Source organism: Dermacentor silvarum, chromosome 2, assembly GCF_013339745.2.
Source record: "Dermacentor silvarum isolate Dsil-2018 chromosome 2, BIME_Dsil_1.4, whole genome shotgun sequence".
Taxonomy (NCBI): Eukaryota; Metazoa; Arthropoda; class Arachnida; order Ixodida; family Ixodidae; genus Dermacentor; species Dermacentor silvarum.
This window is the reverse complement of record NC_051155.1, coordinates 242,822,669-242,849,563: the sequence shown is the minus strand read 5'-3', so window position 1 is coordinate 242,849,563 and position 26,895 is coordinate 242,822,669. Positions and strand designations below refer to the sequence as shown.

Genomic DNA, 26,895 nt, shown 5'->3' with positions numbered 1-26,895 from the left:
ATGATGGAGCAATCAAGAACTGCCAGCTGTGCCTGATACAAATAGCAGAGAACTCGGATTAGCAATGACAGCTTTTAGATTTCATTTATCAGCTGCTTTCACAGAAGAGCACCCGATTCTTCAAAACAATGTGGATTAATGGAGTAGGGCAAGTGGCAGGCAAACTGCAAGGTGTAATTGTAATTGCTAGGCAGTGATCAAAACAAATTTGACCTTACAATCAAGCCGAAGTTCATATGGCATTTCTTCTTTCCAGTTTTGTACATTCTGGCTGCTGAAGGTTGTATAAAAAAAGGCACTGTCTAGCTGTCTTACTTGAAAAGAGTGTGCTAACTTAATTGCTCTGTGCCACTGTGCTGTACCACAGGAGGATATTTTAAAGTGGATAGCTTTCTTTAGAAGCCAGGCATCTTTTTCCGTATCCAGCTAAATGTGTGAGTGCATGGTAATTCCCATTTGTGTGTGGCAAGCTGGCTGCATAGCTTGACAATGGGCTGTGGGTAGGCGTTGTTCACTTGCGGGGCCTCTCCTATTGGTGCTTGCATATCTGATGGTTTATTACCAGCTAACGAGTGTTCCTTCTTGCGTCCTGTCCGCAACATTGTGAATGTTTGCCTTACATTGGGTAAGAGGGAGGCAGTGTGTGGTTTCCACAGTAGTGCAAAAAACAAACACAAGCAGTGCAATAGAACTGTGCGTTTTGATAACATCTAAATCACAGTCAAAGAAAAGTTTCTGGATAAAAAAAAGATATCTGATTGATTCATTAGAAATCTTTGCCTTTATTCGTCCAAAAGGTTTACACACCACTATGTCATGCATTAATCATTAAACCACCATTAATTTCTTAACATGCCATCTTCATAGTCTTGCTGGTTCGTGTGATGCATTTTAGTGATCCAAAACCTTGCATGGATAATTTAACAGGGTCAAAAATCTATTCGCTTCCTTTGATAATCAGCTTCAATGGGTCCTGCATAATTTTTTTTTTTTTTTTACTTATGAGTGAAAATGATGAGAGAATGTGGTAACATAATGCAGCACTTCAAGAAAAATGCTGCTCTGTGCTTCTACTGACTGACATAGAGCATTTATGCTCCATCTTGGTAGTTCCTTTTTACATTGTGTAATAAGCTACAGCTGTTGGCATTGAATAAGTAATGCAAATGGGCACTGTACTGCATTGATTTATACAGGCCTGTAGCCATGAGGGGGGGGGGCTCCCCGAAATTTTGATCTTCCCGTGCTTTACCGAAAATAATTACTGAAAAATAAGTGCTTTCCTCAAATAGTCAAGGCCTTCTCCCCCCCCCCCCCCCCCGAAAAATATTTCTGGCTACGGGCCTGAATTTAGTATTTCATCCTCTACTTTCTCCGGTATGGTGTCTTCTTGTAATACCCAACTGCACTTGTAAAGCGTAAGATTGCATTGCTGCTCACATTGATTCGTTAAGTGCAAGTACCGTAACTAATTATAGGGTAACTTATCACATTACGCTGATTAGCTTATGGTTGCTTTTAACCATGGAATTTCACAGATTACGCTACACTTCTTTTCATGGTGACACATTCCTGCTAAGCCTAGGAACAATTGAAGTCGAGTTGCAGTCTTAAAATCAGCTACTTTTTATCACTTAATATTGACCCCACAAAACCCAAACATCATTCCACATTGAATAAAACTTAAAAAAATAGATCGCCTTTATTTCTGGCCACGTAGGGACATTCATACCAAAAACAATTAAATGTTATTTGACCTAAAACTAGTTAGTATATTAATTAGTAATTTGTTTGCTAAATTATTCACAACTCAAACTTTGCTCTAACATGTCAAAAATGCTGCTTTGGGTTTTGTTTTAAGTTTTCTGCACTTAGATCAGCATTTGTAGGTGTCAAACTCCCAAAAACTATAACATCGGGCTTTGTGGGGTTAAGGTTGAGTCAAGATGAGGCAAACCAAAGGCCCATTAGCAACCATTTCCAGTGCGTGCAACACACAGTGTGGTGGATGATGGCAGTGACATATTGAGGAGAGTGCTTCTTCCATAGTCTGATTGTGCCAGCGTCATGGTCACTCCTGACTTCAAGAATGATGGGTTCGTGGGTTTGTGGTTAGGAGTTAAGACAGAAACCAATTGTACCTACCAGAGCCGGGTTAATGTGACGATTCTATTCCAGCGATATTCATTTTCACAATTAGTTATCTAAGTAGCACTGACTAAGTGCACATTATCAGCCGGCTGTGAATGGTAAATGATAAAGAAATAGAATTGAGCAAAAAGAATCCTTACATTATACTGGTCTGGAAGCTAGACTGAGACACATTTTAAGTTCTGAACTGCTTCTTGCTGATATGACACCATTCTAGTGAAAAAAAAAAAAGAGAAAAAAAGCTGTGCTTTTAATACTAGAGCGTTGACTTGGGCTAGCTGGTACACATGGTGTAATGTTACCATAAAGAAAGTCCAAGTGCAAATTTCTAGAATGCCATTTATTTAGAAGGTAATTCTCCTCAGAAAAATTTTTGACGAGGACATATCACGGGGCGTCTTCTATTATCCGTCCCTGACAGCCCCGGATTGTTCGAAGCAGTGCTTTCAGCCAATAAGCGTTGCCTGTGCAGCTTCTCGGACAGTCCGGGACTGTCAGAGACGGATAATTGAAGAGGCCCACTATGTCCTTGTCAGTATGTTTGTTATAACCATTAACATGACAAGATTACTGCTTTGTTCAGACTACCATGCTCCAGTGTGGTACAATTAAGTGTAGGCTTGTTATGCATCTTTTTGCTGTGAATACTGAATACTGAGATGAAGTATATATATATCGGCAGTGCTGCTAGCAAGCCAGCAGCGAGCGCTCCATGACAGTTCCATGACAATTTATATAAATTTCTTTGTGGGTGTACGTAGTTTATTCAGGTTCTGCCTTGCTCTTTTTCTCTTTATTTTAATTTTTCCCACAATATAGTAAAATATACCAATATTTCCATTACCATTTCATCAACACCTGAAAGAAAAACTGCACCTCTGCAAAGAGTGGGCTGCATACAACCTCACTGAAAATGTGGCTTTTATCTTTTTTATTTTATTACAGTCAAACCTTACTATATTGAAGTTGCATCCGACATGAAAATACCTCCATTACATTCAATATATTTGTTAAAGGCGTATATTTGTTAAACACTGATGTTGGCAAAAAAATTTCTTTAAATAATTTTGTTATTTCCAATAAATTGTTATATCCATGTTCGCTATATTCAGGTTCAACTGTATTATTATTTTTCAAGTAATACATTTGTACTGCATGCCCACAAAAAGGGAAGGAAGGAGCAAGATAGCTTCCGAACTGAGTGCAGGCCTTGTTTGGTGCAGTGGCAGTGATAGTACTGCAAGTTCAAAATTCCTGCAGCCATTCACGTGCTATTTTAACATAATTGTGCTAAAAACAAAGTCATTGACCAGCCACATTCTTGTGTCAGAAATGTTCAGAGCCAGCTCATGCATGGTAGTTACCGCACTGAGAAGAGAGCTACAGGAGGCTAATTACTAAAGAATGTGAAGTGGAAGCATAGACAATGGCAGTGGAAGCTGGGTGATTCAGCATGGCAAGTTCTACAACCAAGGCTAACCATAGCTGCTTGGGCACAAAGTATAAAGTGTAAAAGCAAGCGTGGCATGATATTCGGTAGTAACGTTGGCAACACCAGTAAAGATTCACAGCTTCCAACACGGTAAGACTGACAAAACGATATCAAAGGCCGTAAGCATGGTATAGGGCTTTTCTTATTTTTAATGCAGCTCCATATCGGAAAAATTATAAGAGGAGGTTTGCAAGGTAATGCTCATCAGCCCAGTCAAAACATTTTGTTATATGCCGTAAGTTGTGAAGCACCATTCAGAGAACTTTGTACCGCAAGAATTTTTAGGTAGAATTTGGTAGTAGACAAGATGAAAGCAAATGAAATGTTGTGAGCCAATGGTGTGAGTAGAAGCAGTAGAGGCTCATCCTATAGCCTCTACCATGCCCACAGGCGAATTTCCTTTCCTGCCTTCTCCCATGCCAGAGCCGAGGGCTCAGGTGATCTTCACAGCACGACCCCCACCTCTTTTCTTGTTGTGCAGTGCACTTCCAGGGGTGGTTTTGTGCACTCTGCACTTCATGGCAATCCCCGAGTTGTTTGCGCTGCTACTGGCTATTTATGTGCTGCAGGTATTGGGTCTTTAATACGGACGTGCCACACGTGCATTGTTATCTCTGCTAGCAGAGAGATAGACTTCTCTGAGAAGGGGGGCATGGAGCCTTTTGTTTGAAATTTAGCTGTTTGCCGCATACATTGGTGTAATACCTTGCAGCCATGATGGTCCCCACACTTTGTTTGTCTGTTTCCTATGCTAAAACCTGGTGAGGGCATAAGCATTTTGCAACTTTAGTATAAAGGGTTGCAGGCACCCTTAGATTGAGCCCTGGACCACCCCCTTAAAATTGCTGATTTAACATTCTGCAGGTAGAACATGGAACTGGAACCTTTGAGCCAAGTTTTGTACTTATATATGCAGCACATAAGGTTAACAAATGGCATGTAACGACAGCTCCCCCTCATTTTGAAGAAAGGGCCCCTCCTCACAATTTTTAGAACTGCTGGCTGGCCGCCAGCTAATGTTGTGTAGCAGCGGCCTACAGACACCAGCCATTAGCAAATGTTTTTGACTGCAAATTGCTTGCACACATTCCTAGCTTTCCAAATCTATCAAAAATAACTGGGAAATGGGGAAGTGAGAGTTGTTAACATGCTCTACCTGTCTTGTTGCCACTGCTTTGTCACTTTCGAGCAGTGTTGTCAGAAACCCATCTTATGAGGTTACCATAAGCACACTACAGAAAGCAAAAAACGAGAGAAAAAAAAAATGCAGTAGGCAGGGCATCGGTTACTGGCACCACCACCACTAAGGAGTATGGATGAGATGAAAGAAAATGGGGAAAGTAAACATTGCACTTCTGATTTTACCGTTTATATTAGGTCATCAAAAAATTTGTTCAAGTGTATATTCCTTGAAAGACACCACACTCGTCTGCATGTGTTTCTAAGGTCTTGGGAAAGGGTGTTTTAGGGCCCTTTTATGGAATTTATCAAGACAGAGCATTTATCATTGGTTCTTATCGACTTGTGTAGGCAACAAACTCTTTTTGGGTGCTGTGCTCAAGGTGTCTTGATAATGCTGACATTAAGCACTTTTGAAATGGCTTTCACAAAACATGGGTATCTGTTTAGACAAGTAAACAGGATACATTAGGTAGGCAAAAAATAATTCTCCTAAGACACATTTTATCCTTTTCTAATTTTTAAATAAGAACATTGTCACCGTGCTGGACTTTGCAGGTCTTAAGCATTTTTAATACCATAGTTGAACTGATAAAAAAAAAAAATACTTTGTTCGTTGTTCAAGTATCAAGTTCATTGCCATGATGTGCTCTTACTGTTTGTGTGTTGTGTTTTGCTTTGTGACTGACAGGAATACTGTAATGTTAATCCTGAATTTAAAGCAAGTCTTATCTCAGTTGGAAAACATATTGTTCTGGACCAGAAAAGATGTCAAACTGGGTGGATAGTTTTAAATTTCTGCTCATGCTTTTAAAACAACCTTTTATTTTCAGCCCTGCCCACTCCGCCTTCTCATGTGTAATAGGCTCATAGCATCATAGCATGTGCCAGTGGCTGTAAGAATCGTGATTAACAGCAAAAAAAAAAAAAAAAAAAAAAGAAGAAGAAGAAGAAGGAGACAAGGAAGAAAATAGGGATGACACCACTGTTGTCTTTCTACTGAAGGTTTATTGTGCTCTGCCCACATGTGGGAGGGAGCAAGTGCAGAACAAGAGGGTGAAGAAAGCTGTCAAGGGAAGTGTGTGTGCATGAGCGTACTGAGAGATTTTATATCCTAAAGGGCTTGGAATACTTGAGGTCAGTGCCGCTTTAAAACCCCTTGAATTAAAAATTTGACCCTGTTGTAAAATATATACATAGCAAAATTGACCTTGCTGCAGTGACCTCTGGCCTTTGCCGTTTTTGTTGACGGCCTGGTTCATTATGTGTGCTTCAAAACTGCGGGCTTGCAATATGTTTGTGGTGTGGAGATGTACGTTTTGTAACCTTGACCTAGAGGAACACACAAAGGACATTGGTTAAGTGAATGTGCTGCTGATCTGGATATTATTTGGCACTGGCAGAAAGTATGGCGTGTCACTGGAAAGTTGTTCCTTCTTCAAAACACAAATCACTGTAAATAAATTTTTTTAATGACAATGAATTTTGTGTGGATAACGTTTTCTGACAACGTTTCTTTTTGACAATTTGAGTAAGCAAAAAATAAAAAAAGAAACAAAGATTGTTGATTCATTTTAGAAAAAAGCTTGTAGGGACAAGGCAAATCCAAAAAAATTAGTAAAAGCGCTGAATACTAGAGGAAAGAACTGTCACCTGGTATGCTGAGCAGCAGCAATGTGTAAACAAAAGCATGATGGACAAGAAAGAAAAGAGCAATGATCTACAGTGGATCTTCAATGCGAGGACAAAAGCATAATTGTAAAAAAAAAAAAAAAACTGTGTGCTGCGGTTAAAGTGGATCCAAAAACATAATCATGGTTTAGCTTTGTTAATTTCCTTCTATCTTTAGTAAAGGGCCACGGAAGCAGTCTGGTGATATTAGCAGTAGGACTTGACCCACTCACATGGTATGAGTTACTGTGTGTTGCTTAGGATTCTTAATGTGCTGTTAATGCAATGCATCTGTTCATAATTATGTACTTTGCTGTCCTATCTAGAGCAGTAGAACTATGCCCAAACAGCATGACTGGAACAAGGACACACAGAGAAACAAATACCACGGAACAAGCACTGACTGCCAACTGAATTTTTATTTGAAGAATGCCATTCCAAATCATGTTTGAGAAGATGAAGTTCCTAGGAAAAGAAAAACTAAGAAGGAGAGAGAAATAGTAGAGGAATTTTATATTGGAAAGTTGGAGATAGCTGTGTAAGCCGGCCCTCTCTTGCGTTATCAGAAAATGAAATGGCTTTTTTTTTTTTGCCTGATGGACTATAATTGTGTCATGTACATGTATTTGTGTATGCATGCCTATTCTGTGCTGGATATATAGAGGCTGGCATTCTTCAAATAAACATTCAGTTGGCAGTCAGCGTTTGTTCTGTGGTATTTGTTTCTCTGTGTGTCCTTGTTTTAGTCACGCTGTTTGAGCATAGTTCTAAGGATGAATCAACTAGCCCTAGCCAGAATGTTACTAGAGCATTAGATGCACTTCACTTAATGACATCTATGTGCATTGGCTATTTGTTGTCACAAACGACTGTTTTGAACTAATTGTAGCTCTTTTATATAGCATACTTTTATAATAAAATTATGGGCAGTTGCAGAATCGGAAAACTATTATCGAATGTTTATGTGACGCCTCTTATCAAAGAAGTAATAAGTTTTATAAAAATTGAGCCTTTATCTGCATCAGCAAAATAGTGATCTGTAGGCATAGCCAGGAAGTATATATACTTTTATTGACATTAGACAGTTTTTTTATGCTTACATAGTGTTTGAACTTACAGTTAACTTATTTTAATATCTTAAACAGCTGTGCTCACTTTATGACCTGGATACATTACGAGAAATGAGGGTTTGTGAAATATTACGACGATGTACTGCTTACTCTGTGATATATTGGTAGCAAAAAAAAAAAAAAAAGACATGGAAGCGGTGACTTGAATGAACTGCTCGAGGAATTTATGCATGTATGCCAATTATGGGATCATTCTTTTTATTACAGGACAGCATTTGATTTGTGGCGGTCTCTGTATTTTTACCTTCAACATTGTTATGATAGTGGATCTTTTACAAGCACTGAACATATTTTTTAAGTACTGCACATTTGAAAGTGGCTTGTTGGCTGCACCCTTTGCATTATGTTATGTTTTTGGTAGTTTTTTTTTATCAGTTCTCAGATTATGTCGTTTGTATAATGTGAGCACTGTAGCACATGGGACTAGAAGATATCCGCTTTGTCGGCATTGGCTAAAAGCGAGACATTTTCATCGTATTAGGGAGTGCCATCATTGCGGCCCAGTTATGTGCTGCACCAAGCCTTCTCTCTGTCCCATTTCATTGCAGACGGCGAACAGTTGTCGGAAGCACAGCGCCGTTGTCCTGTTTGTTTAATGGTGTTCGCCAGGCCAACTACCATGAAGAGGCACATGACTCTGCATTTTCCTCATGATGCACCAAAGTATCGTTGTGACGTCTGCCAGAAGAGTTTCTCCAGAAAGCACTACGCCAAAATCCACCGCCTCAATGCGCATGGCCTACACAGTACTGAATAATGTGATATAGTGCACATCGGGACAGCACTGTGTATAGTTCTAGTTTGGAATCGTGCTTACATGCTCTTGAGTCAGCAACAGTGTAACTTGAGTTTTCAGCAACAGCTTGCATTTGGTCATAGACCGCTGTCATGAATAGTACTGGCAAACTTGAACAAGGAATGCTCTGTGAACTTGAGGGCTGCTGCTCATGTGATGGTATATGTTAATGACAACTTGCAAGGGTCTAGCTATAAAATTAAAATTTAAATCCACTGTTCGTTCATGTTTTTGATAAGACTTTGCAACATATTTGAAAACACTTCCATGCCATTGAAGAGGCAACATTTACTTTTGGGATAAGTGTAATGACAACCTGTTGCTAGTTCTCAAGCTTGACAAAAGCAATTCCAGTAGTTTTGATGCTTGCCTTATGATATACAAAAAATGAACTGTGTTAGTATGGACTGTGATATTGAAATCTCTGTGCAATGCTGACCAAGTGCTGCGTGACCAAACATCTTCGGTCTTCCTTTTATCCGCTGCTCTGCATCAGCGTTATGTCAGATCCAAGAACCAAATTTTAGGTACAGGATATTTTTTTCAAGCTGCTGACATTAGACAAGTGCTTTTCAAAGATGTTGTCCAACATTCATTCAGTGCCTACCAATTATGTTTTCTCTAATTTGGAACATTTGTCTGGCTTTAGTTCTTTTTTTTTTTTTTTTTGAGATATTTTTGATGCTGCTGAACATGCAACCTTATTGCTGTTGTGAGTTTGAAACATTTATGTTGTCTTTTGTTACAATATGTTTCATGTGCCATATGTGCAGCGGTCCATTTATACAGCTAGCCAGTTTCTTGTACTTCCAGTATTCGTTGTATTCGTAAGTGCAACTGGGTCTGAAACTGCTGCAGTGCCATGGGTGAAAGCATGTCGTTCTCTTCAGGGGCGGAATCGAGGACTACAAGTCCTTGTTTCTTTGTGCTTGAGCCATTATTCTCAAACTAAAACCTTCCTAGCATCAGACGATGGTAGGCACATCTTACAAATCATTGTGAAATTAAACACTGTTTGAGCTTATTTTTCTAGCTGAGTTTGTTATTGTTGCTGAGCTATATGCTGCACAGCATTTTTGCTGTAGACATCTTGCAGCTGCAATTCCTGCCTTTCTGTCTCTCTCTTGGGGTGCCGTTCGAAAACATGTGCCCCGTAGGGCATAGCCTGTGGGTGGCATTATACATTGCTAATGTAGCATGTCGTCGCTTTATATAATAAAGTTCCTGGCCTAATATCATGCTGTGTGTTGCTCTAAAGCTTTGGTTTTAAAACTTTTAGTTATCATTAGCCATCATGTACCCTCCACTTGTTTACAAGGCATACATGGGCCCCTTAATTATTTCTTGCATTTTGGGGAAAAGCTTGCTCAATAGCCCAAATTTGGTTTACAACAGTAATAACTAATACGTTATAATAATAATAATAAGATGTAACCTTCGAATCTGCTTTGATGCAGTTTTAGGTGCTCAGGACTTGCAGTCGGACTTCAAACTTGACCAAAGTGCCAAGTCCAACTTATTATCATTGTTCTTTCCTGTTTTTTGTTTAGACTGAATTATGGAAAATGTGCATACAGATAAGCTCTCAGAAATACCTCACCAGATGTCTAACTTGCTTTCTTGATAAACAATGCTCGTTAGTGATGCTTCTTTTTAAGTGGTCCAAGTGGACCTCTCGGCACTCTCAAGGATGTTCACTTACTAAAAATTAAGACGCTTGCTATCCTAAATTGTAGGAACTATTTGTTACTGTTGGGCCAGGAACATTAGAAAGTTTTTGTTTGCAATAAATTTTTACTACTAAAAGCATGTGTACCGTCCAACTACAGCTGTCTAGTGTGATAGACCTGCAGGAGCCTTTTCGCTTTACTCAGTCATGCTGTCACTACTTGGTGTACCTTATTTCTAGAACATTAGGTTATCAATGTGTTGGCTGCTCAAGGACACTCAGTGGTGGCCACATATTTTACAAAGCAAGTGTTCAGCCTGCTGGAGAGATGGACAGTTTAAAAAGCAATGTTGGTAAGAGGTATAGGTGAAAGTTTTTTTGTTCACTTTCCTTCAGATGCATTAGGTCTCTATTTTTGGAGGTAAATTTTTTCAAAAGAAATGCTGATCCTTGGCAGACATATACACAGGTGTGTCACTCATCTTTTGTGTCAACAACTTTGCAAATTCTTTTCAGACAACCTGGATGAAAGTGGTATGATGTTTGACCTTGAAAGGAAGACTCCACGCTGCCGGCTGTGTCAGCGAACGTTCTACAACAGCAGCAGCCTGAGACGGCATATGCAGCGCCACTTGGCGAATGACCGCCAGCGATTTCCATGTGGGGTCTGCTCCAAAGAGTTTACAAGAAAGGACTATGTGCGTGAGCATCGCATGAATGTTCATGGCATGCCAACTTAGTGTTGGCCATATTATAATGGCAGTGCCAATACTTGTTTACTGCATCTTACACAGAACATCTGCAGGCCAAAAACGTGCTGCAAGAGGCGCTTTAGCGAACTAGGAACAGAAGTCTGTGTACATATATTGTGAAATACTGTGGGATGGCCTAGTGAAAAGGAATGACAGGTTGTTTTTCTGTGGCTTTTTCTTATGTGTCATATTTCCTTGGCAGTAGCTCAGCTGAGCAGTTTACAGTTTTGTTATAGCATTCCTTTGTTTTAATTGTCAGTTCGATATGTCTTTCAATTTTCAAATCCATTGAATAGTCACTGTGTTTCAATTTGGACCAACAGTCCTTAATTCACCATTAATTTCTTAAATTTGATGAAACTGATGTCAGGATCTGGGTGAGCCAAACTGCAAATACAAAAAGAGACTTGTTTCACTGGTAAAGCTTACAGCTGTACACTTAAAATACTTTTTTGCAGAATTCTGCTGCATAAGAGCTGTGTGATGTCACTATAAAATAGAGTTGTCCCCTGTGACTTTTAACACTTTTTCCGTAAATAATGCACATTATTTTTGTCAGTGTCGCAAAGAAAAGTAGCACTGTTCTTGTGCTTCTTCAAGGTGAGGTACAGCTGTTGCTTGACAGTGTTACGCATACCAGTGAAGCCATCTTTCGCCTGGTTTCTGGCTATAATGCATGCGCCTTTCTTCATTTCCCTCAACCTAATTTCTGTTTTTTGAGGGCTGTCTATCCCTTATGATCTCAAGAAAGTGTTTACGATTCCATTCAAGGCAGCACATTCTATATCTTAATTTTCCTTTCTGTGAATTTGCATCTATGTTCTAGCAAGCACTGGTTTGTTAGCTTGCAACTGCAATGAATTATCAATGCTTTCACAAGTGTGTGACCATACACATCTGGCATGAAAAGACATTTTTAGGGTCTACAACGGCAGCATTTTTTTGTGAAAGCCATTGCTTTAACTCCCCCCCACCTCCCCCTTCCCCCTCCACAACCCCCTCCTAACTTTTACAAGGTCAGATGAACTTGCACTACTGTGTTTGTCCAGTGTATGCTTGAACTGACTGTACAGTTTTCTGACTTCCAAATTTCAGGCACTATTATTTAAAAATCTAGTAATGCAGAGTGACTACAGCGTGCATTGATGTGCTGCCGCAATAAAGTGAGTTTTAAGCCATTGTGGTTATTAATAATCTCAATTTATACCACTAATTTGTGGAGTCGCCCATCTTTTCTACATCATTATATCCTCAACAACCAATCTCTATCCAAGACTCCACTGTCTTCCACCACTTGACAAGGTCACCAACACATTCGTCACTGACAGCCACCACAGAAATGCAGAGAAAACCACGTTCATACTTGGCTGCTATTCATTTTTGAGAGCTGTGAGCCAGCCATTGACAAGACAACAGAGAACAAAGCATGGAATACCAGGATGTCTGGATGCTCTGTAAAATTGAATCTGCTGATAGTCACTTTTGAAATCAGGCCACTACATTCTCATTCATTGCAAAACTGAGCTTGCAAAGAAGAGGAAATAAAGTTTTCTTTGAAGATATTCATTTATGTGGAAGTTATAAGCATTGCTGCAACAATAAATTGCACAAAATTAAGTTTTGAAGTAAATAAAGCAGGCATAAACTTTTCAGTGAGCCCGAGAGTGGGTAATTGGCATTCCATAATACTTCCACAACGTTAAGCACGAGAGCAACATGGACAGGACGACAGACACGGATGAGTGCTAACTTCTAGGTCTGAATGCTACACATGCAGCTCAGTTATGCACATTGTGGTGGCTGCTATCTTGTTTCTTGTTCTTTTTTCTGTGTATATAATTAAGCTGTCTTCACTTAATATTGGAAGTTAGTGCTCGTCTGGTGTCTGTCCTCCCATCCCTATCTTGTTCTAACGCTTTGCCTAGTAACTGACACTTTTTTCATTACTGTCTAGATAACGCTTGCCATAGTCATAGCTGGGGTCTTCTTTAGATTCAGCGAGCTCATCTTATACTGGTTGGCAGCGAGGAAACACCTAATTTATGACATTTGAATGATGCAAGCTTGATTGATTGATTATTTGGCTAGGGATGGACCTTCCGCCTAATACAGGGAAAGGGGAAAAATAAGCTACTGCGCCTTCAGTAGCAGATCTTTTCAGCAGCATGTAACTTAACAACTAATGGCGGATGGTGAGGGGATTTGTTGGAGATGATGCCACACTGACCCCTTCTCTGTAAATGGCATGGTGCAAAAAGAAGTGCTAGTTATGTTTCAATGAAATTTGAAGGGTATGTTTATGTTACTATATAAGCCTGTCAGCCATTTTTTTTAGGGGGAGGGGGTGATTTTTGAAATTGATTATAGAGGTGTTTTCTGGCACAAGGGCCAATTTTTGAAGTTACAAGCATTTAGGAACTATGCTTGCTCGGGAAGACTATATTTTAAATTGAGAAAATGGCATGTGAAATTTATGCCTCAGGAGGGCCAAATGTGTGCAACTGTGCAATATATTCTATTAAAGAAAACAATCCTTCAAATCGCATGAATTTTCTCTGTGGTGGGAAAAATTTATATATATATAAAAAGCTCAAACAGAAAAAAAAAAAATCCAGGTTCACAGTTGCATTCCTGAATAAATTTTGGCTCTCAAGACAGCCTAAAGTTAAGCAAATATTGTACAGTATGAAAACGATAGTTTTTTTTTTAGGTTTTGGACATTGGTGAAAAAAAAAGAGAAGTTTTAAAAGTATCCCACTTTGTTTTTAGTGTACAGCCGGCCAAATTAGCTGGTTTGCGCGAGCACCGACTTTCTCTAAGCCAGCATCTTGGAACAGGAACAACCAAACAGATGACTCTCCTGTCTGCACGAGCTTTGTGAGCATGAGCTTAACCTCGACGGTTTCACAAGCTCGCTTCACCATAGCGAATTGCAAAGAAAAAAAATTAAGAAAAAAAAAGAAAACGGTGCTCGCTTGAGCTAGCGAAAGATTTGGCAGGCTGTACATGTGATGGCTTATTTTAGCAAATTTTGAGGTCATTGTCTTCAATTATGCACTTGTGCCAACTAGTACCTTTGAGCTGTGTGAATTTCATGGCATATCTTTAACTTGCAATGATGTAGCACAGAGGCTCATATTTGCCAAGTTGGTCCAATAATGCATGAAAAAGTTGCACCTGTGGCATTGCACTTGGCACTACATCCAAAAATACCCTTACAAATGTTTGTCAATTTCAGCAATGATTTCTGATTACTCAGGAGTAGAAAAGGTACCCACTTGGATAGCTCAGTGGCTGTGGTGTTGCGCTGCTGAGCACAATGCCGCGGGTTCAGTTCTGGCTGCAGCGGCCATGTTCCGATGGGAGTGGAATTGCAAAAACACTCATGTACCGTGCATTGGATGCATGTTAAAGGTGGTCAAAATCATTCGCAGCTCCCCACTACGACGTGCCTAGTAATTGATTTGTGGTTTTGGCAAGTAAAACTGCAGAATTTTGTTTATAGCTTTGGCTAGGTATAATCGATATCTTTTGCAAGTGTTACATAGACAGAATGACAATGCAATGAAAATGCAACATTGCACTAACATTAGCGACTATAGTCCTAGAGGTGTTAGACTTCTGGCAAGTTCAAAAGGCTGTGAAACAAGCTTTCTAATGGTGGTATAATGTGTCGGGTTGTGCCTCACATGCAGTACAGGTCAGAAATTGCAATTGCCGGCACAAGTGCCACTGAAGTGATGCCAGCCAGAAAGTGGACTGCAGGTTTTCTAGAGCACAGATTCAAATAATATTTGGCCAATGTGAACAGGAATGATAAAAGAAGCCCAAAGGGTCAAAATTCTGAAGAGATATTTTTCCAAAAACTGATTCCTTGCTCCATGTTTCCCTTAAGCATCTGTTTATTCGCCACCACATGCTTTGCCTTAACAAGACATTTGCTGTTAGGGAGGGAGATGTGAGCCCATTGTCCAAGGAACACTTCACAGGAGCACTCTCTTATAGTAGTATTGTGGCCATTCTACAACTCCAGCCATAATGCATTCTTTGCACCATGTCCCAGCTGATATTGCTGTTTCCTGTGACCAGTAGCAGAGTGCTGGTGACATCACACCCCCATGATGTGACCAGAAAACAACTGTAGATCACAAAGAATTGTAGCTATACGGTGTTTGAAAAAAGTGACAGTTTTTGCAACTCCCCAACAGCAGAGGCAATAGCCAGTGCTTCTCCTGTATAAGGCTGCATCGGCTGGAGTCTGAGCACAATGCATATCTTTTTCCTCTCCTAGTGAACATTCTAGTATAACTAAAAAATAGGAGCATGCTTATTACCTTTGACTGAACATTGGTACTGTATATAATATTTGCTCAGACGTCTTAGTGTCATCCAAAACCCTATGACACACAGACACATGTTGAGCAAGGTTCACATAGTAAACCTTGCTAACATAAACCAGAATGTGATCAAGGAACCCGTACGGGTCCCGAAACGTCTCTGTTTTATTTTCACCTTTGACTTGGTCAGTGACCGCAATTTCCTTGTCATCATGTTACCTGACCAGACGAACTTTCGTCGAACTCTTGACTAACATAAACCTGCAGGAAGCGAGGAGAAAGTGCTTCCTATTTTCCTGCACAGCTATGTATTTCTTCAAGTCTTGAGTAAGACGACATTTCTGGCTTGGATGCTTCCTCCACTCCAGAATTCTAAACTGTCCTGAATGGATTTGTTGGGTGTTCCACCGGCTGTTGTTACTTGGACTGCAGCAAAGACCAAAAGGTTTGGTGCAGCTGCAGGATAGAAAAAGTGCAGGCTTTTGCTTTAATTTAAAGGGTCACTAGTGAAAATTGAAGCTGTGATATTCAGTCTTCCACTTCATGTACTCTGCTTGTTCACTCAAGATGTGCACACAACTTTAGGGGCTATTTCAAATGACATGCTCCCAGCTCACTTTATAGAGGTATCAGCTTTACAACCCCTGAATGCTGAGCTAGTAGAGTGCCTAACAATGTGTGAAGCAACATTTCCATCTACGATGCATGGAGAAAAGTATGGAGAGGAAACAAACATTGCGCCATTGCGTCAAGTAATTAAACCACCATTCGCTCAGTCCCCATACCAGCACTGGACTTAATCAATGGCCCAGTTGCTTAGAGGAACTAGTAGTGGAGGTGGATATCATGACAAGAAATGTGTTAAATAGTTTATGTGTTGTAGCCAAATGTGTGCATTACAGGGTAGCCCATTGATACAGAGAAAACACAGGAGGACTCAACAGACATGGGAAAAGATGACCAGGGTAAAGGCACTAATGTGTTCAGTGCAGCTGCTATCATTTTGGAGTTGAACTGTGCTGTACAATGACCAGCTGCAGAGGACGATGAAGAAATCATCATATTCATCCTGATAGACATGCTGCTGATGATGGTAGGCAAACAATATGAAAATCTGATGATATAAGCCATTTAATAAACAATGTTATTGTACAAAACTGCACAGTTATGGTGGTTTGTACAATGGCAGGCTTTCACCACATATACAGAGCATGTTGTATATATCCGATTCTATGTTCACCATATGTAAATTTGTAAGTCATGTCAATCTTTGTTTGGTGTCCATTACATTGGCTGCATTTGAAAGTATTTTTCATAATAAATCTTTGCCATGGCGAGTCCATCAGGTGTTGTCGCAATGACGTGATTAACAATATTTAAATTATTACTCCTAATATCAGCAAAGTGCATCTTTTATACATTGTATATGACCTATCTTTTGCTTATGTAGAGCAGTCACACAGTGCTATTGCTGATCTGAGGACAATGATAGGACACTAATCTTGACAAACAGTGTGCCAAAAAGTCTTGCTTACCAAAGGAAAGGTGAACTTAATATGCTGTCTTGTACTGTTATACATTCAATACATGTGGCATGGTGGAAACATTTTAAAGCTGAGGAAGAAGGTCGAGCTGGAAGGAGGAAACAATTGCTAGGATACTGTTTGACAATGGAGACACAACACTGGCTACCCTTGCAACTGGGCTGGTTAAGAGACCTGAGTCACTATTTTGCAGCGATGCCTTTTTCAATGCTAATGCCTGTTCGCACTTTTAGCATTTTTGAGGGTCACATTCGACGCTCCATCGGGGCTGGAGTGTCACTCTGACCAATTGCCTGGCTCTGGCCCTACAATTAAGCTCCTTTGCTCTGATCTCTCTCTAGCCCCAACTAATGCATGTGTAAATTAATTTTTTAGCTTCCATAGTAAATGCACATTGAACACAATAAAGTGACCAATTATATAGATAATTGTTTTACATGTGCCTATTTTGCTAGATGCCTGCTACATAAGCTGAGAAGATTTTTCTCAATAGGGATGGCTGTGGGTACCTGTGCTCAGAAGCTGGTTTTCCCGAATATGTAGTACTTAACCAAAGTTGACTTGTATCATAGAACAAGTATTTAAATTTTCTGACAAGGAAATGATCCTGGCAGTGAATTGCTTCTTTTACTCTATGTCTCACTTGGGCTCTGTTAGGCATTTTAAATAAATAATAAAATGTCTGCACCAAGGCCTTGGACAGAATGCTGAATCCTGAGACAATGTCAGCTGCACGCAACAAGATTCTTTAACAATGTCAGTTGCAAAACACTACTTCGAACTGTTAGTAACAGAGAAAACAGCATTGTGGCTGCTCGTCACCTAAGATTACTTGAAATAGCAGCCTTAACTGAAAAAGTGATAAATAGAATCGTTTGTTTTGATTACTGTGCATTTCTAAATTATTTTATATTTTTTTTTACTTAGCAGTGCCTGGTTAAGTATAGAGAAGTTGTATGGATTTGGTGGTTTGCAGTTTCTGTTTTTGCCCACAGGTGAGGTGACAATCGACAGAACTCCCATGGTTGTGGGAAATGAGCGTGTTTGAATTCTCCAACTCACAACTGGCGTGAATGAAAAACTACAGCAAGCACTACCTCTCAGTGCCTGCAAGCACCTCATTACAGCATGGCTGCAATATGAAAGCAAAACACCAAGCATCTAGTAAAAGAAGTATAGGCTTCATTGAACAATGGTTTGTGAGGCAAATGGGCAAAGCTTGTGGATATATCTATATTGTGTGCTTATGACTACAGTGGGAACATTTAACCCTTTGCGGTCATGTGTTGGGGCCTTCCCAATGTGATAAAATATCAGTTCCGGTCAGATGTCGGGAGGTGCCGGATGTGCAACTGCTTGCATGCACAGGTGTTTTTTTCTTTGTATTTGCTGTGGGACCTTTTGGGGAACTCTTTCAACTATTGACAATTGCAGTTTCCATCATCCATGCATGGGGGCAGGACTTGTTTAGCAGCATACTTGACGGAATTCGGACAATTTTGTTTTTTGCGAAGCACTGTGAGGATGGACAGCTTTTTCTATGTATGTTTTATGAAGAGAACTCGCATAAGCTTAGCAAATCTGAAGATTCTTTTAGTGCCGAGGAGGAATATATTCGGCTTTCAGATGACCAGCAAACATCCTTGGATGAGAGCACTAAAAAATAAAGTGACGATGAGGACCCTAGAGAAAATGTTTCCTGTGGTGATAACCCACAATGTGATGCTAGCTGGAGACTACACTGTACAAATGCATTAGAAATCAAGGAAATTTTCTGAAATAAATTATTACTATGCATTTGTTCAGAAGAGTGCTGTTTCTCTATGGCTTCCACAGATACACGAAATAGTTTATGGCCGGAATGACTGCAAAGTGGGTCAATGCACATGATCGCAAGGGGTTATTGCGATATAAACTTTGTTAATTTGTTGGACCATAATCCTAAAGTTAAATGGTTGCACTCCATCAGTTCACTTTGTATGAAGAGAAAATAGTGTTATAATGGCTCTGGTATCTCATTTTTATTTAAAAGGAGCCACTCAACAGTGATGTTTAATGGTAAAGACAAGGTGCTTCAATATAAGTATGACGAAGAGTACGGTGCTAAGAGTCAAAAGTATTTTGTACATGCAGTGCATTATGGCAGTTGACAATGAACTTGTTACAGCCAGTGCAGAATGCTGTAATTACCCAGTTCATTAATATATATAGCGCACAAGACCTACACAGGTTTCTGAGAAATAAATAAAGTACCTCATTTTCACATGTATAACCTGACATCTCAACAGCACCTTACTATCTTAAAAAAAAAAGAAGAAAACGCCTATCACCGTTTGCAAGAACTGCATACTGCAATTTATATACTAACAGCCTCACACAATTATCGGCACAGAGTAGAGCTCTAGAAACGATTTTGTATGTTCAGTCAATGGTCTCTCACTGATGGTCTCTGCCGAAGTATGGTGCAGCACCACAAGCTTTGCAGCAGTGACTTCAATCCCGTGAAACTGTACCATAAGGCAACGTTCACATTTAGCCCACACCCAAATTTTGTATTCAAACTTCTTTCATTTTTGTACAGGTAACAGGCACAAAAATGTGGTATATCTGGGGTAAGATTTTTTTTAAAGATCCAGGACAGTCTTGCAGGTAGCAATTTTTATACATAGTGAAAACTAAATTACCGATGCTTATTGGTATCATTTATCTACAGTGTAAACAGAAGTCGCCATAACTTGCATTAGGTTTAAGGTGCCAATTATAATTTTCTTTTACTTCCTGGTTGACACTTGGAAACAATTTACTCTTGCTTTCTGTAATTTGACATTGTGCATTATCATCAAGATACTTCCACTTAAGCATCGCACCTGCGACCATTTAATTCCAGTTTCATGTTTTCCTGTTTGGCATTGTTACCTTCAAGTTCCGAAACGTACCAACCAGCCCAATTCAACACGCTACTTTTGTTTTTTGATGTCCAGCTAATGCAGCATTTTTCTGACTGTCTATATCTTCATGCTGCCCCTTCATCTTTACTTGCACGTATAGTTGCATTGGCAGATGACACTTGGCAGATGACAGGGCAATCCTTGGATCCTTTGTTATGTGCATGCTGAGCATACTAGTTACCTTACCAAATACAATGCACATCAATGTGTACAAAATGTCCTTGTGAGATTTACTAAACATGCAATGGTTCACAATGATCTTTCTCTCACTATGCATGGTTGGTCATGGCTGAGGATAAGCAGTACTTTCACTACCTTCCAAAGCTTTGCAAATGGAGCTCTATCTAGTGATGTAAAAAAATAATCTGATTTGTTTCACCTCTGGTCAAAAAGATGAGTTTTCTGTAATAATTAAGTCACCGAGCCACGCGCACTGATGCGTGTTATGATCACACCACATACTGTGGCATCCATTGGTTGTTGCTTGCATGTTCAGCAGATGCAAGTCATTCAGTCATTTGGATCAAGTGAAAATCTTTGAAGCAGTCACTGGGCCTCTTCGATTATCCGTCTCTGACAGTCACAGACTGTCCGAAAGACTGCATACACAACGCTCATAGGCTGAAAGCACGGTCTCGGGCAGTCCGGGACTGTCAGGAATGGATAATCGAAGAGGCTCACTGCACTACTACCATGTGTAGTAGTGCAGTGGGCCTCTCCTGCTTTTTTCTTTAATTCAAAGGACTTTGTTTTGGAGGAGGAAATACCACTTAAGAGAAGTTCAGGAGTATGCAAAAAAAAAAAAAAATCTATGGCATTCACGATCTTGAAAAATCTCAATATTCATGGGTTTCAATTGAAACCACTTGTAAACACCACTTAAACTAAAGATAAATACTCAGCTGATTTTTCTATACATAAAATTGTATAACAGAATCTAGATAGATTTGTCATTCCTAATGACAAGATGAGACCAAGAGTGCTATTCTGGAGATTGCCAAATTTGCCATCTTGTCAGCTCCGATTGGCTCCAGAGGGCTGCTACGACCACTCTGGTTGGCTCAAAATGCCACCATTACCAAATATGACAATACGGCGGAATTTGACAATATCCAGAATGTTACCCCAAGTATATAGGCTCTCTTACCACTGGTCAAGGTAGCTCATCATAATACAGTTAAACCTGGATATAATGAAATTGACAAATTCCCCAAAAACTTCGTTATAAAGAGGATTTCGTTATATGCAGGTTCGGCACGAAAATTCAAAAAAGAAGCGCGCGCCGTATTTACTCGATTCTAACGCGCCCTCGATTGTAACGCGCACCCGTTTTCCGTGACCAAAAGAGAGGAAAAAATCCTTTACAGTACCGCGCACCTCATGCTTTCACACAGAAATACAACTATAGCTCAAGATTTACTCCCAATACACTAAAGTTGCGATGAACAAGAAAGTCCCAGTTTCGCCCTGAAAGGCAAAGCACTGATTGCGACAGGAAATTAGCAGACAGCTATACAAAGTAAGGACTAAGTTTTATCGGCCGTATAAACTTGTAAACATTCGCTGTTTAACTAAATTGGTAGACTGGAAAAGGAGAGTGCCGGCTTGGCGGGCTAGGCCAGCTGCAGCAAGCGGTGGGATCAGGTTTGAATCGGGAAGTCGCCGTGAATTCGAGCGCGCCAAGCGCGCTGCCGCCACTTCGCATTCCGTTGCGGCGGAGAAGGTGCTTCCGGTTGCTGCTCGCGCAAAAATGACAAAATTTGGGGCGAAATCTCTAGGTTGTCGGTGGGGAAAATTAGTTATTTTGAGGGGGTCTCCCGCTGCCACTTCGTTACGTGCTTCTATGGAGTAACGGTGGGGAATAGAAAAACTTCGTTATATCCAGGAATTCGTTACATGGAGGCTCGTTATAAGCAGGTTTAACTGTATACAAATGTACTACACTGCACTTTGCTTACAGTGCACGGTTTTTGTTATTCACACAACACCACATAAAAACCCAGGTTAGCTACATCACAGGGAGCAAAATATGGCGCATAATGTAATAAAGGGGTGCTGCCTAACATCAAAAACAAGCAAACTGGGAAAGCTTCCAACCACATAAAATGCAAGAAAATAAAGAGAGCATAAAAAAGTATTTGTTTCATATAGTTCTTGTAATTGATGATACCACCTAAGAATCATTTTGATAAAGGGTGATGCTACCAAGCATGTGGATGTAGTGATCTCATGGACATAGCATTATAAGAAAAATAAGAAACCCTGATTTGCTCTCTATTTCCCTCCCTTCTTATAAAGGAAGGCAAGAACAGCTGTAAAATGGCAGTGAAAATCAAGCTGTGCCTGCAGATTCTCACTTAAATGCGGAACAAAAGCAATTCAAGCTTTATACTTTGATGTAAAGCTCGGAACTTTCAATGTGTCTCCTTGCAGCAATATTTGTTTTCTCACTGCATGCATGTCCGCATAAATGTTACCATACAATTCAAACTGGCACAGGAGCATGGCATAACTGACCATTAAGCAGGGACATTGAAATTGAGGTTTTCTTGATTGGGGTGAGAATAGTCTCTGCCAGCCATATTCTGAGTGGTGTCAGTGTGTTTTCTGGTAACGGTGACGAAGCATCATGTGCCGCCGAAGATTGTCAAGCCGTGTCAACTTTGCGTCACACATTGAGCACTTGTGCACTTTCTTCTGACTTCCATGCATGTCCTTCTTATGTCTTGACAGGGATTTGACACTCAGATGGGCGAAACAGTAAGGGCACGGTGCAGTCACAGGTCGCCCAGCTGTATCAACATGGTGCTTCTTTTGTAGTGCTGAGGGGTTGGATCGTGTCCGTACTTCATAAAGGAGAGAAAGAAAAGAATGTGGTTACAAACACACAAAATCCTTTTGGTAAAGTAGGCAAAGAAAAGCACACAGTTGAAAAAACAAAAAACAAAGCAATGAGCAGTTTTTCAGTCGAGCAACATAACCAATTGTTCCGATGGTGCAATATAAAACAGGGTGTTGCTTTACAGGCTATTAAAGACTACCTCTGAAAGCAAACTACTAATTTCTGAGGTTTGGTGCAATGTGCTGTCAGAAACAATTGGTGGAATACAGTGGCACACGTGGCGTCCAACGGTTGCCACAAAAAAGCAACATAAGTTACCTGTGGTGTTGGTGCACATCAATCATGCTTTCCAGTTAACTGTGCATGCCTCCCAAAAATTGATAAATTTTGAATCTGACGGTTCACAAAGTATGAGCAACACACTTTAAAATTTTTTTATTGTGAAGTGCAGCATAACTGCAATCTTGTGCATTGAAGTAATTGTTGTAGGCATTTCATACATGAAACATGTGCTTTCTTTTATCAGTGGATAGACACGTCAACTAATAATTTAGAAAGCCTTTGGCAGATTGTGGTTGTGTTTTTTTGTCATGAGGTAGGTGGACTATCCTACTATTTCTAGTTAGCTGTGGAGTCTAAGCGTGCTTCCCAGGTTAATGTTTAAGTGCCACCAAAGTACTAAAGGTTTTCCAACAAGACAGTTTCAAACAGTTCGAACATTGAAAACAGCAACTTACATGTTGAAAACAATTAAAAGAAAGAAAAAGTGCTGCACTGTGAAGGCAGTCAAAAGCAAAACACAGCAGACAATAACAGGCACACATTCAGCGCTATTTCTGACTTTCAAGGCAGCGATACAAATATTAAATGCATAAAAAGACCATGCACATGGCAAATGAGATTTCAGTGAGCCATCAGTAAAGTTTGATGGCTTCCTGCTGCCACCTGTGGAGCCAATGAGAGTTCAATATCAGTTTTCACAAACTATTATCTCAAGAGAGAAAACTGGGCAAGTTGGTACTGGTTAATGGTTAAACCTACGAGTGCAGTGAAGATGAAGACAAGGTGAGTGACACAACCCAGGTACCTACTGGACAGAAAACTGGGCGAGTTGGCACTGGTTCATGGTTAAAACTAACAGTGTAGCAAAGACCAAGATAAAGGTAAGAGACGCAACACAAGCACTGACCGGACAGAAAAGAGGGCAACTTGGTAATGGCTCATTGTTAAAACTAACAGCGCAGTGAAAACAAAACGGCAAGCAACAGAACACAAGTGCAGTCAGCGCTTCTGTTGTGTCGCTTGCATTTTCCTTCATCTTCGCTGCCTTGTTAGTTTTAACCATTCTTCTCTCACTGTATGTATGATGAAGCAGTTGAGTGCCAAACACAACTTTTGACAGCATACACTACCGAATCTTCCAATGCAAGAAGATTGACAGATTGAGAGCTCTTACGTGATTCGGTGGATGGTGGTGCCTGGCTGTTCTTAATGGAGCAATTTGTCTGGTTAATTTAGATAAAAACATGACACTTGTTAAATAGGTGCAAGGTTCCCAGCACCTTGCAACCTTTTTAGAGGGAGAAGTGGCTCCTAGCCGCATGTAACAGAGCAATAACAGGTCTGCGATGCCCTTTGATGTCCAAAGCCGCACATGTGCTACACTGAAGGAAGCAGCGCGTCTTTATCCCTGTCTGAAAAGACTACGTAACCCATGAAACTTTTTTCGGCTTGCCAATGTTCACCTGACGAATTCCCAGTAAGCGCGAGTCGTAAGCTCGCGTTCTTTACGTCCCTGGCCTTTGTACACACCATCCGTCACTACTTCTGATTGAATGATTTAGTGAGATCTTCAGACTGATGCTCAGCGTGGCCTTTCAGTGGCGCCGGTCTGTTGGAAAGATGACCAAACTTGATCACTTTAAAAGAAGTATAAGTTGTAACTCAATCTGTTAAGTGCTTCTGTTGGCACTTATCATATGGAACCTATTGACATGCAGACATTATGCATACAGGTGTAATTAATTCCAGGCAAATAAGACCTTGATGTTGAAGTCATGTCACATTGCACATTAGAAGAAAAAAAATCACACACGCTGTGTAAAACACACACAATGAACTCCCATAATGCAATGGTCAGAGCTTGTGAAACAACCACATGTTGGCGGCGGAATTTCCTGTGTGGGCAAAGTTACTTGGCTGGAGATGTAAAATAAGGAAAAGGGTTAGGTGAACATGAAACTTTCAATTTATTCTGGAGAATATGGTATCGAGAGTAGCTGGTTTGGTCTGATACTCATTCTAACTTAAGGTTGTAAGGGTTATTTTCACTCTTTCGCTTGCTTAAAGCAAATAATAAGCATTACCAAATAAGTATTAGAAGTAATACCCACAATATGTGCCATCAAACTGCCCTTGCAAACTGAGATTCTATTATTATAAATAAAAATGATGTCTGAATTTGAGAAATTTCTGTAGAATTCTGTAGTTAAACAGGGTTCTACTGTCAAAAATTAGCAAGAAACAGTGCAAAAAGGTACCCTAACCATTTTTTTATAAGTACTCATATCTTCTTAATAGATTTTAATAGAATTTGACAGTCCAGCCTTGCCTTGAACACTCTGTGCCTTCTTTGGGATGCTGCATGCCTGCTGGCTGTACTTATGCAGCAATACATTAACAGCCCTGTAATGTTTCATCCACAGATGAAAATTAGCTGCTGCTTTGTACTTCTCCTTCATATCATACTGCTCTAGTTCAGAATTGAAATGTGCAAGTGAAAAACATTCTTTTCATACGTCATTTAGTACCATTAGTGCCTGCTGTTGCAAATATGCAGCATGGTGAAAACAATGTTGCCGTCAATGTCCAGATCAAAGATCAAAAAAGTATATACGTTTTGGAGCCTGTATGGCTAGCTTGGTCAGGAACTCCTTATGGGCTTCGGGAAGTAGTGACCGCAACTTAATTTTCACTATGTCATCTGACCCGACGAATTTTCACTATACTGTTAACTATACAACGTACATTTTGCATGTCAAATAATAAAGGATAACTGTGCGCTATAACTGGGAACTACTGAATGAGTACGTATTACGACATTGACAGAGTACACTTATGATGCTCTGCTAAAGTGTATGCCATATAAGAATGCACAGAGAAAATGTAATGACTAGTCAGTCTAATATGGTTCCTGCATTAAGACTGCAGCAAATGCAATGCGTCAAATGCATAAATATTGGCAAAATAGTGACGTTAGGTCCCAGTCTGAATTAAGACATGCAATGTTTAGATTAACTATTGATTTGATGCCATTACATATTTAGTAACAGGGTAGTACTGAACCATTTTTTTTTTTAATGAGAAACCCATTCCGTATGTACTACACACACGCGCGTTTTTTGTGGGCTTAGGCAACAAAAAGCGTCTTGCCGATCACTTGGAACATATCGCAAACATATGACAGCAAGCGCTGAACGAAGGGCAGTGCACTTTAACTAACAACAATAAAACATGTAAACACGCACTAACAAAATAATATACACCTTTAAGCACCACAGGATATTCCGAAACAAATAAAAAAATATATATATTATTCTCTTTCTTTTTGCGTGTGATCCGGCTAAACGGCAGGTCACACAGCTCATTGGCTTGCACGCCGATTTCCATTCTTGCAATGTCTCCACCAGTAGCGGTCAACAGCGCTTCCAAGTGTAGTCAAGTCTGCATGAGAACAGTAAATTTAAGCCTCACAATGATACTGCCATTGCAAATGAAGCGCATTAATACAAACGTCACAGAGATTTGAACATATGCAGTGCTGTAACGAAAGAAGTAAACACAAAACAAAAACAAGACAGTTCAAAAATGTACAACATGCACAAATAGAAGACACTAGTGCTGTAAGATGCAGATAAATAAGGATCTTAAAAGCACAGCAAGGAGAGTAATGCTCAACTCCGAGAAACTGTTTCGAAGCACACGGTGACGCTCATTACACCGCTAGCTTCCATAATATAAAGATGACAGTGAGTGATCAGATTCTCAGGCACATCGCTTGTAACGCTTAATTTCCGGCTATTCGTGTTAGCTACGCGTATGTTTAATAGGGCCTACAACACGAATTGCAAAGGGTGACAAACGAAACGGCTGCACTTCGCTACCATAGCAAGCAGACAACCAAGTGGCGCTGTCAGCGCCGTGCTGCCTTGCGACGTTGCAAGATGCGCCTTTGCTAAAGAAATAATTGCGCATAGAGCATTCGTACTTTAGCTACTCAACTTGCATCAAAATGTAATGTACTTTAATGGAGTAGATTTTGGGAACTTTTTGGATGCCCATTTGGTTTGAGTCTTACTTTTTTTTTTCTCACTTTTCACTAAAC

General features: G+C 40.1%; 1 protein-coding gene and 2 long non-coding RNA genes across 3 annotated transcripts; 2 read left to right on the top strand and 1 right to left on the bottom strand.

The window, feature by feature from the left end:
- The first annotated feature begins 1,310 nt into the window (after nt 1–1,310).
- LOC125943335 (uncharacterized) lies at nt 1,311–6,295 on the top strand. The gene is made up of 2 exons (XR_007465747.1): nt 1,311–3,981; nt 4,016–6,295. It is a non-coding gene; the product is annotated as an uncharacterized LOC125943335 (long non-coding RNA).
- Nucleotides 6,296–8,242: 1,947 nt separating this feature from the next.
- Nucleotides 8,243–10,828, top strand: LOC119440770 (zinc finger protein 341-like). The gene is made up of 2 exons (XM_037705648.1): nt 8,243–8,369; nt 10,605–10,828. Exons 1-2 carry the CDS (start codon nt 8,243–8,245, stop codon nt 10,826–10,828), a joined length of 351 nt encoding a protein of 116 aa, XP_037561576.1.
- A 5,467-nt stretch (nt 10,829–16,295) lies between these two features.
- LOC119443000 (uncharacterized) lies at nt 16,296–26,816 on the bottom strand. The gene is made up of 2 exons (XR_005190162.2): nt 26,057–26,816; nt 16,296–22,515 (listed from the first exon to the last, which is right to left on the bottom strand). It is a non-coding gene; the product is annotated as an uncharacterized LOC119443000 (long non-coding RNA).
- Between the last annotated feature and the right edge of the window lie 79 nt (nt 26,817–26,895).